Here is a 13,861-nt window from a genome sequence, read left to right as displayed (position 1 = left end):
TTAACATATGGACCCATACCAATTTAATATCTCTTTTTCTCAGATGGAGGCCAAAGTAAAGGGGACACTAAATTACCACGGAAATCTCAGTGACTGCCCAGCAAGCAAAGGAGACGAAATGTTTAGTTGACTGATGGAATCTACCTGATGGGAAAGTACTTATGTGGTCATAGGGCTGCTGTTTCTGTCGATGTTTACATTCTCTCGTCCCAAGCACTGTGGTGAGGAGGAAAAAGAAAAGAAAACATTACTTGAGCAAAGCCAGGTGCAGGAGGAAGAAATGCTTTTGTGCAAAGTTAGTGACCTTTGGTCTCTTCTAAAGAATGACAAAGTTACCGTATTAATAGACTTGAAAGAGACTCAGTTGTCAAACCCACAGAAATACAAATTTGATTTTTCCCGGGGGAGGAAGAAGGAAGTCAAGAGAATTTGGGTAAACTCCATCCATCCTGGGGGTTGGATCTGAACACTTAATAGACATAATTGCTAATAAAAGGCATTAAAAACTGGAATTAGGCCAGTTTGTCAGGAATAATGATCATGTCTATTTGAGTGGACTGTGTAGCAAATTTGCCACAAAAAATAATAACAATAGTGATTCTATCTCCGATATACAGTAGCTGAAGAAATACCATACCCTCAAAAATCCTGAACAAACTTGAATCTTCTCCAGTGTGTAGCAACTCCCCTAAATCAGTGGACTAAAGATCCTTCAGGAAAGTTATTTTAGCACAGTGATATATATTATTAAATCATCTAGATTTTTAAAAATCAGGAAGTTATAGCCTGTTGCTCTTAAGAGATGAAACCTAGATGTCCCCTTTTTGTAAAAGGGTCAATTTCATCTTCCATTCAGAAGCAGGTACTTAACTCTTTTCTTCAGGTGATTTGTGCATCTAGTATTGACTGGTTAATTCTTATTTCCATTCTTGATGTTAAAATGTGACTGTGTTCACATTTTTCTCTTGAGAAATGGGGATCTTTACAGGGTTATTGCTTTGCTGCTATTAGCCCTTGCAGCAACATAAACTCTTAAGTTTCCCCAATTCATCTAACTTCACAACTTCTCCTTCTGTTCTTTTAGCTAGTGGTCCTTCAGGTGATTATTAGCTATTGGTATAAACAGGTAGAAGTGTACACTATGTTTCTTCATTGGTCATTCAAATGGCATGAATATAGTTTTCGAATTTTTAAGATGGTATTTTAAAGGGAGGAATCACATTAGGATCACAATCACAATGTATTTTTACTCCTTGTATCCAGTGTAGTGAAATTGTTTGGAGCATTTGAGATCCTAAAGCTTTACTAATATTTACTCAGTGTATTGATATGTGAGTAAATCTGCAGAAAATAAGACTCCTTAGTTATTATAGCTTCCTTATGCAAATAGCATATTCAACAAAGGATGTTAAGGGAAAAATTTATGGTTCTCCTTGGATGCATTTGATTTGATTTTTTTTTTTGCTGTATTATTCTAGTTTTTTAAGCTCTGTATTTTCAAACTATATCAGAGAATGGTGTAAACTCTAAATGGTATAAGCTTGATCCATTTATAATGACACACTAACCTAAAAAAATCAATAGACTGGTAGTGGCAACATTTCTTGCATATGTGTTTATTACACATTACCCTATACCATTAGATTACTCAATTAAGAGTATTAACCAGGCCCTTTTTTCTTTTATACGCAAAAGTCCCAGATATCCTACAGGACTGTGAATAAATAACCACAGATCTGTTTAGATCTGTATGCCTATATTTTGACTTCAAAGTCACATTGGCTTGCTTCCTAGCAAAAAAGTTAATAAATAACTGAAAACTTTAGTTCCAAGAACTTGTTACAGTAAAGGGAAAGGATTATTTCAAAGGAATCACTGATATAATTTCTTGACTCTAAGAATTTAGTTTATCAATAAAACAAATATGGATATAGTATGAACCCCAGTAGATATTTTGGAAGGATACTGGAAGGATGTCGCAGAGAGGTTTGACTTGAATTCAGTATGTCTGATGAAGATTTGCTTGGTTTCAGTTAGGGAAGCTTGCCCAATTTTTTTACTTTTTCAGATGTAGTGGACCTCTTGCTTTTATGAAAATTGAATAAAAAGGTCTTTGCTTAATACTAGGGGAAGTGATGAGATTTTCCTTTGGGAAGGTAACTTGTTTTACTTCTCATACCACAAGAGAAGTCAAAGTGCATATTAATCTCTCTTCCGGAATACTTGAATATATGTGTGTACATACACACATATATTCATATAAATGACTAGTTTGAGTCAAAAAATCATTTGAATTTCTTAAAACCATCAATTCTGAATCATGCCATGTGAAGATCCCTGGTGACTCTCATCATTAGAAAAGAACAGGTAATCAGTTCTTTTCCCTGTAACATTTTATACTAACCAGTAAAAATATCTGAAGGCCCTTGGCTCCAAGAATATAATATGGAGATTCTTCTGTGTTCTCTTTAGTCTTGATTCCTTGAGGACTGCTGTCAGATCCCTACTTTAAACCCCCATCTGCACTGACAACTTAAATTCATTTCAGTCAGGACCCCTCTTTTATGTTGTATGAATCAGTCAAACATCCTTGTATTTCTGTATAGATAAAGTATGATCAGAGAGTTTCTACATGTAAATACTAATCTATTTCTTTTCTAGATCATAACATTGAAAAAGGTGCCCATACTTTATGGTCACCTGTCTTTACCGTTTTTATTACTAAAAACAAACATATAAATTGGTTATTTTTTAGCACAGAGACTTGTGACTCATACTGTATTTTTGCACTTAAAACTCAAATTATGTTATTTTTTAAAATGGTGAGTCATTGGAAAGGATATCTATAGAGCAATGTGTATTTCTGAAGAGCATTAGCAACATCCAAATGCAAAAATAATCAGCACACATGATTATATCCCACTCCTCGGGATTCTTGATTCAGGAAGATTAAGCTGTTTGTTTTCAACTGTTTTATATTTTAAATTGCCTTCACTGATATATAAGCTGTTACTGTACATACAAGTTAATCCTCAGTATTCACAAGCAATAACAGTCAGCAGAGTTGTCCTTGGAGATAGCTGTGCTGAGCCTCAGTTGGAGACTGGGAGCAAAGTGTCAAGCTCATTCAGAGCATCCAGAATAAATGCAAGCAATAATTTCCACTATAAGTCAATTATAATTCTTGCATGCTTTTGAGGTCGGAGGGTAAATGAAATCATGATTTCAAAACAGCCTGAAGGAAAAGGTTTTGGGAAAGGAAATGAGGCTAATCTGTAGTCATAAAATTCTAATACTTTGCGGGAATTGGAAGATGGTGATAGTGCATTCTTTCGTGCCCACCACCCCTCTGATGGATGTTGTTAGCCCAAATTACATTTTTCATATCATGGACATTGAATAGGGTTTATTGAATCACGAAGGTAAGGGGAAGAACCGGGCACATATGTGTTGGAATACTGTGGGTTTGACACCTGGTTGAAAACAACTTATTGGACATGATTTTTAACCCAGGATATTTTTTTCCCAAAGCAGATCTAAATTGTTTACTACCCAGGGTTGGAAAGGGCAGGCACCTCTAATCTAGTCTTTCTCCTCTGGTTGCCCTCTCCCACACCCCTTTCCACCTATACTTGGTTCAAGACATTTTCTGAAACAAAAATTCTACTGTTATTCAAACTGCCATTGGTTATGAGAACTCTGTGTCCTTTGGGATCATCTCTTAGAACTCCAGTGATCTATCATATTTGCTGCTACATTTGTAAAATGAACTTTGCCTGTATTGGTTGACTTTAATCTAATTTACAGTTCTTTATTTCTAGGATGTTCTGTCCTCTAATTTGACTCATGTATAGAATTAGGATACTTTATTTTAGGAGTGTACCATAAAAGCACACTGGTCCCTATGTTGTTTTTATTATTTAGGTTTGGAATTTGTTTGCTTTTTTGTTTTTTGTTTTGTTTTTTTAAAGTTGGAAATAGAAGAATGAGAAAAATCTATAATCAGGCCAAACTTGAGAACTGTCCTGTGCTTCAGCACTGTAATTCTGCTGACCTAATGTTCTCAAAAGGGCACTTTTACTTTCTGTTGTGCATGTATGATTGTTGTTTTTTGCTTTTGGGGGGGCTTTTGTGTTTGTAATAATGAAGCAGAAGAAAAGTGCAGTAGTAGATAAATGACTGATCACAAACATGTTATGCAATTTTATTTTATAAAATTTTAAGGGGAAAAGTTTAACTCTTTGTAAATCATTTCTTAGCTCTGGTAAAATGCTTATATTACTCCTCTAAAACATGCTCAATTCAGGCCTTTGTCTTTGTTAAGTGCCTTTTTTCTTTCTTTTTTCCCCTCTTTTGAAACTGTTGTCAGATTATCTTAAAGTACAGACTGATAAGTCAGGGGATTGAGGAGGAAGAATCTCACACTTGCCAACGTCATGTCATGCTGTAACCCTCTTCCTTTTCTTTCTATGTATATGGATATATATGTAAGATACGTACATTACATATATATAAAACTAGGAGCTGCTGTACCATTGCATCCTTTCCAAACACTCCCCTTTCAATGTTTGCAAAACTTCTGCCTTGTTTATTCCATTGCTTTTAGTTGATTAAAGTGGGTGGATTAGAAAAGTATCTTTTCGGCCTGGCGCGGTGGCTCACACCTGTAATCCCGGCTCTTTAGGGGGCCGAGGCGGGCGGATCACGATGTCAGGAGATCGAGACCATCCTGGCTAATACGGTGAAACCCCATCTTTACTAAAAATACAAAAAATTAGCCGGGCGTGGTGGCAGGCGCCTGTAGTCCCAGCTACTCGGGAGGCTGAGGCAGGAGAATGACATGAACCCGGGAGGCAGAAGTTGCAGTGAACTGAGATCGTGCCACTGCACTCTAGCCTGGGTGACAGAGCAAGACTCCGTCTCAAATAAAAAAAAAAAAAAAAGAAAAAGAAAAGAGAAGTATCTTTTCACAAGAGGCCATCTTTGCCCTTTGAATATCTGCTTGTAGAAGTTGACAATAACAACACACACACACGTCAGTTACTACAAGTAAAATAAACTTAGTGAATCATTGACTATTCTTGGATGTAACCCACTTTTCTTTGCTCTTTAATCTTGGCATAAGTAATACAGGAGAAAGCATTGGAATAACAAGAGTACCTTACAAGTCACATTGGTAAGGTGCGCTAGATTAAACATGTGAGAAGGCTAGTGTTAGAACCATGATATGGTATCTAAATAAGTTTAGAAGGAAGTTAGCAACTTGCAATGTTAAAAATGTATCATATTTTCTTCTGGAAAATGATTTTTGAAGAAATCATATAGCTGCATATCTATCTGTTAAAAGGTTAATAAACTCAGAAGTAGAAAGACTTCAGATGCTGAGGAAAACATTCATATAATCTATAGCATTCTTGAGAGATTTTCCATTTGCTTTTTATTTGCTAGATACTTACATTTGGCTTAATCTGATTTTATTGTTATTTAGATTTCTCCCTTGAGCAAAATAACATAATTTTCAGTATCTGAGATTCATTGATTTCTTGTTGAAAACAAATAGACATGTTAAGGGAGACCAAGTTGAACCATCCCTCAAACCCAGTACTAATATACCTAGTAAGTGCCCCCTTTTCAATACATTCTAATTGGAAAGAAGAGACTAGTGGCTTAAAAGGAAAAAGCAGAAGCTCCTGGTAGTGTTACCTGATAGCAAAACTTGCCAGGCAGTTGGAATTCACAAGTGTTATTCTTGAATGACTATGTCTAGGGGGAATATCGTTTAACCTTCGTGCCTCAGATTACCCATTAGACAATTGGGTATAATCATATTCACCTACCTCCCAGGGATATCAGAGACTTTACTATTTCAAAAATATTTTGAGTTTTTGTAAAATGTCCTATATAATTAAAAATAGTAGTATCATCTTCCTGCAGAGGCTAGAAAATGTTTTCCTTATAATAAGTATAAAAAGCACCCTATGATTTTTAAATTTAAAAATCACTGGAATTTTAATTTAGATACGTATTTGTTATTTAAACATTATCTTTGAAGTGGGATAAAATGTTTAGTTTCAGGTTAACAAGGGAGAGAGATAACACTAAGTTTAAGTAGTTTTTGTTTTGTTTTGTTTTGTTTTTAGCCTTTTACGGTGTTATTGTGATTTTTGTCAAGGTTATGGAGCTAAAGTTAGATAAAGTTATGATGCTTGGTTGTTGGAGTTGATAAATGATCCTGGAAGATTTAACTGCCTCACTTTCCCATCTTCTCAGTCTAATTTCCTTTTATTGCTTGTTTGGGGACGGAGAGCTAAGCTTTTTAACTTTCTAAGAATGAGTAGGATGTCTCCTCATTCTTGCAAATCAGAGATTGTGTACTAATTCCATTAACTGTCGGTGTATCCAGCTCTGCACCGAAGAGGTGAACACTACACACAGCCAGCTGGGTACTCTTGTAGCCATTGCACCTTTGTAATTCATGCTTCTTCAACCCGTGAAAGAGGTGGAGCCATCAGCTGCTCAGGTTGTAAGAAAATGGGAGACGGAAGGCAGGATTCACTTTCTAACTGGGTCGGGGTGGGGAAGGTCAGGGTAGAAGGAAACATGTTTCTCCCAGCTCCCAGGAAGAGACGAAGATCATTTTATCCCATCTTCCATCCCTGCATATTAAGTAGTACTACTACATAGAATTTTCCCATTATCATTGAAAATAGTAACAACAGGAAAAAAAATGGATGCTGCAGTTTTAGTTGGGGTAAATGCTGAGCAATGATTGTTGGAGTGTATGTGTAAATTTAAATTGTAGCACATATTCAGGGTCAGGAAAGGAGAATGTGGGGGATGAGGAACCAATTTTATCAGGTTCAAGTGAGTCAGTAGAAAGCACCAGGTCCAAGCAGGCAAAGCATCTGGTTAATTTCCAGAATTGGGTAAGGTCCATTGAATCTCTAATGATAGGGGTGGGTGGGTGGGTGGGGGTGGGGGTGTGTGTGTGTGTGTGTGTGTGTGTGTGTGTGTGTGAGACTTTTTGGGTTTTTGTTGCTTTTTCCAGATAAGGCCTTAGTTAGTAGCCTCTAAATATCAACTATGCAGACAAACATACTTCTTTTTTTTTTCACATTTCCCTGTCTTTCCCATTCTCAGATAACAAATGTTAAGACCCAAAGAAATAAGGCATAAGGGTTTTTGTTGAATGTGTGTTTGTTCCTCTAGGGAAAATTAACAGAAGCATAAAATAGAGATACTTTGTGTGTTCATCTATCCTAAAATGTGAACTCTGCATTCAAAGACTATCTACAGAGCCTTTCACTGGTGCAAAGCTGTAGTTAGTATCATGGAGTGTCTTTGGGTTGTTAATGATAAAATCATCCCAGTGTTCAATTCTGAGAGTTTTAGATTATATGACGCAAGGTTCAGGTTTATGGAGCTGAATGGGTGGTCAAACTCTAATTAAAAATAGCTTTGAATATTAATGTCGAATTCTTCTTTCTTGGTTTCCTCTAGTCTTCATTCTTTATTCAGAGCTCTTAATCATATTGCTACTCTAGAATATGAGTTGTGTATTAGGAGTCTGGGGAGGAAAGGTTAAATTGTCTTTTACATCCTCTTCTCACTCACTCTGGCAACCTATCCTGTGTGCCCATAGAACTGAAAAGTAAAGCCCTGTGCAGGCCTGCTTTAGAAGACTGTTTACATCCCAGCAGAGGACTCGGGCAGGGACTCTCTTAGGATTTTAATCAGACTGCCTTTGAATAATGTGATATTAAATTTTATTTTTCTCATAGACTCTCAAAGTACCACTTGCTTGAAAGTAGCTACTTGTGATCTTTAATTTCCTCATATTGTAATAGTTCTACTTCTCAGTCTTTCCTGTGTATCTCCATTTCATAGTGGGTTAGTACTTAAACTTCCGACACTTTTCCAAACTGTTAAGTCAGGAATGCTTTTCAGAATCGCAGTAGTAGTATTAGGGTCTCTGTATCTAGGACTTACAGTCATTGGTGGTCATCACTGGGACTAGAGGGGGTTTTTTTTTCGTCTTCTCCTTTGTATTAAAAAATAGATTTTGCTACTGTATAATGCGGCATTTCATGACTTCCTCTTGTTACTTTTTCAAGGTTATTCTAAAGAGATGGAGATCTTTATTAGGAGCTATTTCTCATAACAGTCTGCCTTGCTTATTTTCATACTCCCCCTGAAATAAGCCTACTTTTGCAAACAGGCCATATGAATCAAATTTTATGTTTGTTCCTCACAAAATTTTCTATACATTATTTGTTCCCACTTTGCTAATAATAATATAATGATTTTATTGTAAATCTGTGTTTTAAATATTTTATAATAGAACACTAATGGAAACCTAATAAATACAAGCAAGATGACTATTACCCAAGATAACATGGAAATACTTCTGTTTTTGAAGTTAACAACACCATCTGCCCTCAAAGCACATTTAGGTGTATCAACCAAGACCAGCCAGTTGACATGTTTTTCTGTGTGACAGCCTGCCCATCAATTGTCAGCTCTTAGCTATCTTGTGTTTGCTGTGCTTGCAGCCATAAGCTTTCCTCCTTTTTTGCTTATCCCTGCTGTTTGTAGGGTTAGTGTGCCCTCTGTCAGCAAATTGGGTTTTCTTTACTGTACCTGCAAAATTACCAAGGGTTACCCCAATAGTGTCTAAAGGAATTAAAAAGAACTTATTCTCAGTTGACAGAAGTATTACTGTTTTACATAGTTAATTGGAAAGTTGGCCAACTTTGGTCAGCTATTTTTGAGTCTTGGCTATGCCTTTGTAATTAATTACATATACCTTCTGAGACCTTCAGATAATCAATGGGCCCCTCCCCATTAGAGGTAGGTTCCCAACCTACAGATAATTTCCTGTGATCCATGGCAAGCCTCCAGAGAAAAGATTCAAGCTTTGCACTGCCCTTTTGTTGGTTGTCACTGAAAACTTACTTTATTTTAGAAAGTATCAAAAATACCAAATTGGTCTTTCAGAGAGTATGTAAATCTGGGGCTTGCCCTTACATTTCATTGGTTAAACACCCTCAAACTTAAGAAAATAAATCTCCAGCTGGTGACAGTTTTGTGCCCCCCATAATATATTAATCCAAATCTACCAAGGTAACTAAGTGATGGGTGTTTTCTCTCTTTTCTTACAAGCAAGAAAGTGTATTTGCAGTTGTAAAAACGATTACAGAGCTCCAGGCCTATTTGCTGTAACTGATTGGAAATAATGATTCTGATTTTTAGTCTGGGTGAGCACATACTTCTAACCCTTCTGGTATGAATTTTGATAAGGGAAAGACTTGTTTGGTAGCCCAAGGAAAAACAGGATGTGTTTATACAGTGAATGTTCACTCTGCAGAGGAACTTCCCTCCAGTTACATCTTCCTCATACATTAGCCACCTCCACACCTGACATAGGTGCCAACATGTTTCAAAACCAATCTTGAAGGAGCCTAAAGAGTTGATGGTCCTCTAGGCGAAAGGCACGAATTACTGTATCGCATTTGCTTATATGGAGGTGTGTTTTTGCTAACTTGAAGGGATATACTGTATTTCAAATAAGTGTGTGACTTAATATTTTCGGATTTTTTTTTCCTCCTTTAAAAACTGGACCTGAACACAAGCTTTGAGTTGATATTTGTAATAATCTCAGGACCTGAAAGATTGTAGCATTTAGTGTGTCTTAAAAATTATGTACTGTACCAGCCATGGATTTTTGTAAATATACCTGTCTCCCTTTTTTGTATTTTAGTAAAAAAAAAAATAATAAATCTAAATAAAAGGGGGTGGTGATGACATGTGAATGGGTGTGGGTATGTGTGTGTGTGTGTTTGTATAAGGCTCTTTTGAGATGAACTGGTGCTTGTTTAATTTCCAGCTCAAATCGGAGCAGGAATATGGACAAACTGCTGCTACTGAACCCTGCACTGAGCCGAGGTATTTCCATTTGGTTAATTAAACGCTAGCTACCAGGAAATGACGCAGAAGTCACGTTCTTCTTCCCACTGCCATCTTGCCTTTGCATTCTCAGTTCTACGTGCCCTTTGAACTTTAATGGTAAAACATTTCAAACTTTGGGTGGTTTGCTTGTCTCTAGTTTTTAGAAAGCTCTTATTACTCCTTCCTAAGAAAAAAGAAGGACAGGTAAATTTTTTTAACCAAAATCACATATTTCATAAACCCTGATGAATTTTGGATATGTGAGAGGGCATAAACATTCCTAAATATGGACCTGTGAATTTAGTAAATTATTCCCATGAATATACTCCTTCAGTGCAGGGATTTTTGTGGGTTTTTTTGGTTTGTTTTTTTGTTTTTAATTTTTTTGCAACAGCCTTGCTCATATTCCAGGTGTAGCTAGCAAACCCCTGTTTTTGAAGCAAGAGCCTTATTTGATTCAGTGTAGGTGTTTCCTGTCTATCCTTTGTGACAGGGCCTTTTAATGAGTGTTTTTTCTTTTTGTATATGTTACGTGTTTGTTGTTGTGTTAAATAAAGAGGAATGTACATACTACCCTCGTGTCTGTTGTGTTATTGAGTTACCTTGGGTTCTAACATCACACTGTCAGCTCTGGGGGAGTATCTCCTGCCCATATCACACTGTGCTAGGCTTACAGGGTACAAGAAGTAAAGGACACAGTCTCCTGCCTCCCAGTGTACTCAAAATTTGCAGTCACATGATAAGTTAAAAGATAATGGTTCAAAATTTGTCACAAAGCTGCGGTCTGTTGCCACCTGACATTTGAGTTCACAGTGGGGAAGAAATGGGACTGGAGTAATCTGGGGAGACTCAGTGCGATGGATGGCATTTGAGGTGGGCCTCCAAGAACTGGTGGAATTTGGCCAAATCAGGAAGGTAGATCATCTGCTGTGAGGGGCATGTTTGGACAAGTGCAGGAAGGCAGAGTGTGGGAGTCCTTGATTGTGACTCACGCTAGGTTTTTTGCGTAATAGGGTATGTGTGTATTTGATGATGCTACTATGGTCAGGACTTGAAATGTAGATGTGGGAATCATACAAAAATAATTCAACCTTAGAAATTCAGGTAAGAGGCTGGGTGCAGTGGCTCACGCCTGTAATCCCAGCACTTTGGGAGGCAGAGGCGGGCAGATCATGAGGTCAGGAGATTGAGACCATCCTGGCCAACATGATGCAACCCCGTCTCTACTGAAAATACAAAAATTAGCTGGGCGTGGTGGCATGTGCCTGTAATCCCAGTTACTTGGGAGGCTGAGACAGGAGAATCGCTTGAACCAGGGAGTCAGAGGTTGCAGTGAGCAGAGATTGCGCCACCGCACTCCAACCTGGTGACAGAGTGAGACTCCGTCTCAACAAAAAAAAAGAAGAAATTCAGGTAAGGGGTGGGAGAAGGATGAAGAGAGAGAAAGCAACTTGCCAGAGAAAGTGGTTAATTCATTATTTTTAAGTGTATGTGTGATCTGCATAGAAAATATCAAAAAGGTTATTGCTGAAATGGGGTTGTAGGAAAAAATATCAAAAAGGACATACACCCCAAAATATAGAGTGATGGTATGAGTGCTTTTTATTTTTTCCTTTCAAGTGTATTTTCAGTGTGTTGTCATGAAGATGAAAAGAAGTAAGAAATTCAAAAGGCATAGACCTCATTAGGGGATGAGGGGGACTGTAAGTGCCTTTATCATTTAAGGACAGTTTTGTAAAAGTGTGTTCTTGTCAGCAGTACTCCTCAAGATGATTTTTGACGAAACCAGGAAACCCTGTGGTTATGTAATTGAACTGTACTTAACCATGTTTTCACCATCTTGTAAATGTAAACATATAAAGGTGTCATTGTTAAACAAATTTTTTTTAAAAACTTATATTTCTACCAAGAGTATTTGGCATGGGACACTTTTTTAATGTAATTCCAATTAACATTAAATTTTAAAAGGTGGCCAAGGCGGGTGGATCACCTGAGGTCGGGAGTTCGAGATCAGCCTGACCAACATGGAGAAACCCCGTCTTCTACTAAAAATACAAAATTAGCCAGGCATGGTGGCGCACGCTTGTAATCCCAGCTATTCAGGAGGCTAAGACACAAGAATCGCTTGAACCCAGGAGGCGGAGGTTGCAGTAAGCCAAGATCACGCCACTGCCCTCCATCCTGGGTGATTGTAAGTGTAAATACATGTGTGTGTACATACATACATTAGAAAATACACAAAAGAACATACACCCCAAAATGTAGAGTGGTGGTATTAGTACTTTTTCTTATTTTTCCTTTTACTTAAATATATTTTCTATGAATGGATAACATGAGTGTTGTTTTATGTAACAAATAGGTGACTTTTTGGTTGAAAAGAGGGAGAAAGAAATGGGAAGGGGCCTCTCCCTGTCTCATCACTGGAAGAAGGGGAAAGGAAGGAATATATTTCTTCCACTCAGACTTTAGTAGATCCTAACACTGGATTTGGCTTGGAGGGAAAATACAATAAACAGCTCGATTGAAAATAAAGATGTGTTGGCCGGGTGCAGTGGCTCACGCCTGTAATCCCAGCACTTTGGGAGGCAGAGGCGAGCGGATCACTTGAGGTCAGGAGATCGAGACCAGCCTGGCCAACATGGTGAAACCCCATCTCTACTAAAAATACAAAAATTAGCTGGGCGTGGTGGTAGGCACCTGTAGTCCCAGCTACTCAGGAGGCTGAGGCAAGAGAATCGCTTGAACCCAGGAAGCAGAGCTTGCAGTGAGCCGAGATCGCGCCACTGCACTCCAGCCTGGGCGACAGAGCGAGACTCCGTCTCAAAAAAAAAAAAAAAGAAAATAAAGATGTGTTTTGCTTTGGGAGACTGAGGTGAGAGGATCACTCGAGCCCAGGAGGTTAAGGTTGCAGTGATCTATCCTGGGCAACAGAGCAAGACCGTGTGTCTAAAAAAAAAGTTTATATTTGGTAGGGGAAAAAAGTACAAAGTACATGGGGATATAATGCGTGCAAAGCAAATCTTCCTACCCACGGTCCCATCTTCCTTCCCCAGAGCAACCACCTATCAATTTCTCCAGTTAAAAGCAATGATATGTATCTGAGTTTGTAATATAAACTTAGCATACATAGCTGGGCACAGTGGTTACGCCTTTAATCCCAGCATTTTGGGAGGCCAAGGGAGGCAGATCACTTGAGGTCAGGAGTTTGAAACTAACCTGGCCAACATGGTGAAACCCCATCTCTACCAAAAATACAAAAAAATCAGCCGGGCATGGTGACGCATGTCTGCAATCCCAGATACTCAGGAGGCTGAGGCAGGAGAATCGCTTGTGCTTGGGAGGCGGAGGTTGCGGTGAGCCAAGATCGTGCTACTGCACTCCAGCCTGGGCCACAGAGTGAGATTCCGTCTCAAAAGTAAATAAATACATAAACTTAGCATACATATACACTGTATCTAGCATTTTTAAGTTAATCTTGGAGGTTATTTCACAGTACATAGAGGTCTGTCTGGTTCTTTGAACAGCTTCATAGTATTCTATAGTTGTGATACCACTTATTGATGGGTGATTAGGTTACTATCAGAGGTAAACCACAATATCCTTTATATATTTGCCATCTGTATATAATGCAAATGGACAGTCAAAAGTTTGCTTTGCCATGGACAATAAATGATCTAACTAGATTTGAGTCTGTCTGAAATCTCTACCACTGCTTCCTATACATACAAAGCTTTGAGAAATACTTGAGAAAATCAGTCTTTTGTTTAAGATTTTTGATAATTGGAAACAGGCAGAAGAGATGCCTTTGAATTTAGTAAGGGTTGGGTTAATCGTGAGATCATACACTTTTCAAAGGACAATGACAATCTCTTCTCAGGCAGGCATACTCTGACATGTCATGAGTGTCCTTACT

The 13,861-nt window shown here is 38.0% G+C and overlaps 1 protein-coding gene across 5 annotated transcripts in view; it reads left to right on the top strand.

Annotated features, from left to right (window-relative positions):
• UBN2 (ubinuclein 2) overlaps positions 1-10,521 on the top strand; it is a 77,516-nt gene extending 66,995 nt beyond the window's left edge. For 4 of the 5 annotated variants that reach the window (XM_050784990.1, XM_050784992.1, XM_050784993.1 and 1 more), the window contains one exon: positions 44-10,521. In XM_050784990.1, the coding sequence (XP_050640947.1) occupies positions 44-93 (50 nt within the window). In that variant the 3' untranslated portion in view covers positions 94-10,521. The remainder of the gene's footprint in view (positions 1-43) is intronic. The other variant, XR_007724363.1, reaches the window with a different exon arrangement.
• Positions 10,522-13,861: the final 3,340 nt, after the last annotated feature.

Source organism: Macaca thibetana, chromosome 3 (genome assembly GCF_024542745.1).
Source record: "Macaca thibetana thibetana isolate TM-01 chromosome 3, ASM2454274v1, whole genome shotgun sequence".
Lineage (NCBI taxonomy): Eukaryota > Metazoa > Chordata > Mammalia > Primates > Cercopithecidae > Macaca > Macaca thibetana.
This window is presented reverse-complemented; position numbering and strand designations above follow the sequence as displayed.